Here is a 5588-nt window from a genome sequence, read left to right as displayed (position 1 = left end):
GGGCAGAGGGCGGCGCTAAGGCGGACCAAAAAAAAAAAATGAAATCCATACATACATTTTGGTGTTACCGCGATGGCTTTCAATATTTGTGCTCTTGGAGCTGGGTGGAGCCAATGGGCGGAGGAGGGTGAGAGTGCGGGACGGGGTTGCAGGGACCGCACCCTCGGATGACCGATGGATGAGTGGTTGGGAAAAAATACAAAAAAAAAAAAAAAAACAAAGAAAGGGAAGATGGAACTATGGATCAAGAGGCTTGGAAGGCATCAAACGTTTGGTTCATTCAACAAACGCAACAGTCAGCGAAGCCGTCGCAAGCACGTTCACAGGCGGGTTACTGAACAGGCCAACAAGCACGCGAAGAGGAGAGGAGCAGTCACAAGAACTGGCAGAGGAACAGCCAAGCCGTCGTTATGGCTGAGGAACGGTCAAGGGATGGCGCACGGCAAGTGTGAGTGGAACGCTCAGAAGGAGCAGACACAAGAACGATGCGAGAAAGACACAGCGAGAGAGGCAATCAAAGGAAGACTCGGCGGCTGGCGGCGGCGGCGGGGTGGCTGAGGAACGGTCAGGAGGGGGGGCGCGGGAGCATTCAAAAGAGCCGAGGAACAGTCCGAGCAACGGCTACCTGGTGCGCTTGCCGTTTCGGGCGGCGCAGGGGCGGGCCGATTGGGGCGCACGAGAGGGCGCGGAACGGCTGCGTCGGGGGGGGACGTGAGATCAAGTGAAAACGAGGCCGTGGCGAGCGTTTCGACGCCGGCGCTTACCCGCCCCGCCGCCGGCAGATCTGCCGTCGCCGTCCTCGTCGCTCTCGTTGAAGTCGTTCATGTTGGCTATGTCGGGTTTGACGCTCATCAGGCTGGCGAGGCTCTGCATGTCTTCGTCGCTAAACACAGCAAACGCCAGCTTAGTCGTCGGCAGCTAACGCGAGCGCGACTCGATCCAAGCGAAACGCAGCGGACGTCAATTGAGCTAACGGGAGCGTCGCTGAGCTGCAGTCGGCTCCTTTGCGAGAGGCGTTGCGTGTCTTTGATGCTCAGCACGGCCAACAGTAGGTTTCCGCATGTCTCATCGCTAAACTTGGCTAACGCTAGCTCGGCTACACTGCACTTGGCTAACATGAGCGGGGCCAAACCCCGCTAGCCTTAGCGCTGTACGGCGAAGCGCGGTTGCACTCGGCGACTCACGTGGCTTTTCCCTCACGCACGAAGATGCAGGACAGCGAGAACTTGAGCTCCGCCTCCACCACTTTGACGGACAGCGGTTTGAGCGGCAGCCTGACGTCCGTCTGCGTCGGCGTCACGCTGGCGTAAGTCTTCAGGTCGATGGCGGCGGATGCCAGAACCTTACGGTGGCCTTTGCACTCCTGCCGGATCACACGCGACAGTCAGAGGAGCGGCCGCGTACTCGCCACGGCGAGAGGACCGGCCCGAGCGATATCCTCGTCGAGTGGCGCGCAAAGGAACCGTTGTCGAATTTCAATTCATCGGATGCGAGGACGACGGAAGCTCATTCCCGACCGTCGGAGGAACAGAAGGAGAAATATTCCAGCCGAGGGGCCGGCAGGCAAACGCTCGGCGGAAGAATGGAGACGCGCAACCACAGAAGAGTCAGAGGAACAAAAGAAGAAAGGTGCCCGTTGGTTGAGGTGGAGGAAAGTGCGCAGTCCTCGGAACAGGAATAGGAACGCCGTCCAAGGACTGTTCGGATCCAGTCGCGCGCAGGGCACGGTTCTGGGCCGTGGCAGGGAGCGGCTGAAGGAACGGCAACTACAAAGGGGTCAAGGGACGTTCCCCGTCGAGCGGGAGCTGAGGTCAGACGAGAGCGAGACCAATGTTTTGGGCGGAGGGCGTGCCGAGCTACGGTCGGAGCGGAGTTTTGGCGGCCGGATGAACGCTGCCGAAAAGTCGCGAGGACGAGGCGGAGGGACGGCGTTCAGAGGAAGAGGCGGCCGCTCCGAGCGGCTCCTCCTGCGCGGTACTCACGCCCTCGATGACGAAGGTCCACTCTTTGTCCTCAAAGGCGTCGGCGCCCGCCTCCTGGAGACACGGCGACACAACACGCGCGTCACCGCAGCGCAAACGGCCGCGAGCATTCCCACCGTTTGGAGACGGCCAGCTACCTTGAAGAGCGTCACAGAGATCTCCACGTTCTCCGGGACGGGCCAGACGACCATCCCTCTGTACGGGTTCTTGATTCCGGGCTGCCAGCTGTGCGGCTACACACACACACACACGCACACACACACACTTGAGTGTGTCTCGCGGGTGTACAGATCTTTTCGTGTTGTTCAGAAACAATAGGCAGCAGGTTCCTTGCGGGCGGCAGAAAGAACATGATTGAGTCGCACGGCCTTGGCGTCAAATCGAGCGGAACTTGTCGGGAGCTGAAGTTGAAAATAGTCGGACAGAGAAGATGGCGGAGACGTCCAAAGCGGGAAGCAAAAGCTCCCATCATTGCAGGACATTGGCACATCTTGGGAGGAATTTCAATTCATTCTCCGGAGCCATCGTGGAGGCTTTTCGAATTCCCTCCGTCTATTTTGGAATCGCCTGATCCACGCGTGACGGTTGGCCGGCCGTCTCCCTTCCGGGCATCATCTTCCCAACTTTTGGACTGACGCTTGACAGGCGCCAACTCGGGCGTGAGGAAAGAAGGCTCAAATGATCACGCAAAACCATTTGACCCCCCTTCCCCCCGCGGGCTTGACCTCGCTTCACCGACATACGGGCCTGAGAACCTCCTTGGAGCGCAGCCGGTATCCAGGCCGCCCGATGCCCCGCCTTAGCGCCCGACATCCGCATTTCTCAGCGCTTTACTTCCACTTCTCCTTTCCCTCCGCCTCGCCTTTCGAGGTGGCGATGGCCAAATCCGAAGCTGTCGCGCGATGGATCATGCGCCGACTCCCCCATCGGCATTCCTCGGGAGGGTTTTGCAAGCACGAGCCGCTCGGGTCCTGAGGAAGAACGAAGCGCTTTTCCGGAGGAGACTGACTCGATGAGGGCCGGTGGGCGACGGGCCACCGTCCATGAAAACGAGATGACGCAACCCCCCCCCCCCCCCCCCCGCCCCCCACTTCACGCCGTGATGCTTCACTTGGTTGCCACTGGGAAAACTTTTTGATATGTTTTGGAAAACTTTCCTGCCGCATGTGCAGAGTTGTTTCACCTTGGAGCACATGCGCCGGTTCCTTCTGGTCCAAATCACACGCAGCTTGTCCGGTTGCCTGCAGACACACAAACACACACGCACACGCACACAATGTTTGGTGTGTACAACAGACACATGTTGTGTGTACACTTTCTCGAAGCAGCTTGAGGCACAAATGGATGATGGTCATGAGGTCGGGTGACGTTTGCGGACCGCCCTGTGTGCTGTGTATTGTCCGCCGCTAGAAAGGAAGTGAAAGAGGAAGTTGCACTGCAGTCACGTGACCCACGAGCGTATTTGCAAAGCGCATTGGAAGGGCACACGCACACACGCACACACGCAAACAACTGGCGCGGCTTGGTGAGCTCACTCCGGAAGCCAACGCGAGATCTTATTTTGTTTCTTTGGTGAATTTCCAAGCAGTCATTTTTGAAATGACTTTGTTTTTGTTCAAGCCATCATTTTCTGGGGTATTATTTAGACACGCCCACAATATTTGGGTGGTAATACCACGTTGTGCCACCGCATGCTGGGTGTCATTCACAATGAGAACACACACACACGCACTGTTAACGTTCAAAGATTTTTACATCGTCCAACATCCAAGGCTAAGGCTAACATGTTAGCCTGTCTACAGTGCTTGGCATGAATGATGTCATTAAGACTGCAGACGCTCTGTCAACGGAAGGCTTTGACGTGGTGATATTTTGACGTGGAAATCTAAAAGGAGGAGATATTTTTTGTTTGACGGGAACCTCAATTAGGGGACAACGGACAAACAGCTTGAAGCAAGCACTCTGGGGATCTTAGTTGGCGAGTCTCCTGTGCATTTCCTTCCAGTGAGCTCATGGCATGGACTCTTATTTCTTGGCAGCGAGTGACAACAGGTGCCAAGGGAAGTCTTGTTCAGAGTTTGAATGAATTGAATTGTATTCACGCCTGAAAGATAAAACTGCAGATCGAGATATACACACCGGAGGTGCCAAAGGAAGCCACAAAGACCGACAAAGGGCCTCGCGATCACGTGCGCGTCCACTCACCATTTGTCTTTACATTCGAGCAGCAACTCGTGGTAGGAAGCCACAAACTGAAACTTGGAAGCTTTTTTGCCAACGCGCTGGAGCCTCTTCCACACCGACGTCATCGCGAACACACCAAGCACGTCCGCGTGGCTCCGTCAAGTTCTTCTGGCGGCACGCACGCGCGCCGGCGCGGCAGTCTCTCCGCGGGAAGTCCCACCAAAGGTCAAGGCGAGGGGCGCGCGCGCGCGCGCACGCACGTCAAGCGACGGCCGTCGAGTCTTTCAAGATTCACGTCCGGGCCAGACTTTGATCCTGCCACGCACGCGCTCTTGTGCCGTGCGCGCGCACGGCCCAAGTTCCGCGATGACTCGGGTGGGCGTGCGCGTTCACGCAAGGGGTGACAGCAGGGAGCTATTTTGAGGATGACTGACAGAAACAGCCGCGTGGAGGGGCGGGGCGTGACTCAATGGTTCCGAGCTCCGACGAAACAAACGTCACCCGAACACTTGACCCCGCCCATCACCGCTTCCTGGCTGACGCCGGCGTACGAAGGAAACAAAGAAAAAAAAAGTCCAAAGTTGTTTCTCTTCGTTTGAGCGATGGAAAGGGGTTGAATCTGGCGCCCTCTGGTGGACACAACTGGTATTCTTGGAATGCGACTGACTCGGGGCGAGGGCCACCTTGGATCGGTCGCCAGCCCATTTTTTTTTGTGGCACTGAAAGCCAGAGATTGGCACACCCCCTTTTGCTGTAGAGCTTGGGTGTTGTTTTTTTCTCCATCTCAGCCTGTCGACGTCATCGCCGAGGAGGCAAGCGTTGCGATACGTCTCCTTTTCCGATTTAGTTGGTCACGTTCTGTTGTCTGAAACCAACACTTTAATTCTGTCCAGCCACACATGCCGCGATGCAACCGAGGCGGACCGCACGTGTCAATTTGGGCTCAAGAGCAAACAAATAAGCAAAACTGCAAAGGCAAGCTAATATTATATTTCCTACCCTCACCGCCACCACCACCACCACCAAAAAATAAATAATTTGAGCATGACCACCCCGGCCCAAGTCCCCCTTGAATGCAAGTATGTCACGTGACCAGACAGGTTGGCACGGAAACATCGGCGGAATCATTTTAATGGGCAAACGATTTGAAAAGAGAAAATAACTTATAAAAACAACAGAGCTCCCCCGTCAGGTCTGGCCCGCCCACTCAAGAGTTCAAAGGGTCAAGGCCCCTCATTGGCCGATCTCCCGCAGGCTCCGCAGGGAGGCGGCGCAGCTGGAGATCAGGTTGCACAGCTGGATGCTGGACTCCAGGGAGGCGCAAGTTTGCAGCTGGCTGCTGGCCCAGCGCATTTTGCTCAGCACCGCCTCCTCGGCGTCCTGCAGCACGGGACGCTGGGCCAGCGGACGCAAGGCCGCGCT

General features: G+C 56.8%; 2 protein-coding genes across 2 annotated transcripts in view; both read right to left on the bottom strand.

The window, feature by feature from the left end:
* The window catches only part of LOC109528873 (EH domain-binding protein 1-like), a 4851-nt gene extending 190 nt beyond the window's left edge, over nt 1–4661 (bottom strand). The window contains exons 1-8 of the mRNA XM_019891916.1: nt 4188–4661; nt 3166–3223; nt 2120–2215; nt 1983–2036; nt 1185–1363; nt 765–883; nt 626–694; nt 5–15 (exon numbers count right to left, since the gene is read on the bottom strand). Of these exons, the coding sequence (XP_019747475.1) occupies nt 5–15; nt 626–694; nt 765–883; nt 1185–1363; nt 1983–2036; nt 2120–2215; nt 3166–3223; nt 4188–4291 (690 nt within the window). The 5' untranslated portion in view covers nt 4292–4661. The remainder of the gene's footprint in view (nt 1–4; nt 16–625; nt 695–764; nt 884–1184; nt 1364–1982; nt 2037–2119; nt 2216–3165; nt 3224–4187) is intronic.
* Nucleotides 4662–5270: 609 nt separating this feature from the next.
* The window catches only part of znrd2 (zinc ribbon domain containing 2), a 2263-nt gene continuing 1945 nt past the window's right edge, over nt 5271–5588 (bottom strand). Inside the window, 1 exon segment of the mRNA XM_019891966.1 lies at nt 5271–5588. This exon segment is cut by the window's right edge and continues 28 nt beyond it. Coding sequence (XP_019747525.1) covers nt 5400–5588 — 189 coding nt within the window. The 3' untranslated portion in view covers nt 5271–5399.

The sequence above is a fragment of the Hippocampus comes genome, unplaced genomic scaffold (assembly GCF_001891065.2).
Source record: "Hippocampus comes isolate QL1 unplaced genomic scaffold, H_comes_QL1_v1.1 scaffold676, whole genome shotgun sequence".
NCBI classification, from domain to species: domain Eukaryota; kingdom Metazoa; phylum Chordata; class Actinopteri; order Syngnathiformes; family Syngnathidae; genus Hippocampus; species Hippocampus comes.
The sequence above is the reverse complement of the archived record's forward strand: the minus strand, read 5'-3'. Positions and strand labels throughout refer to the sequence as shown.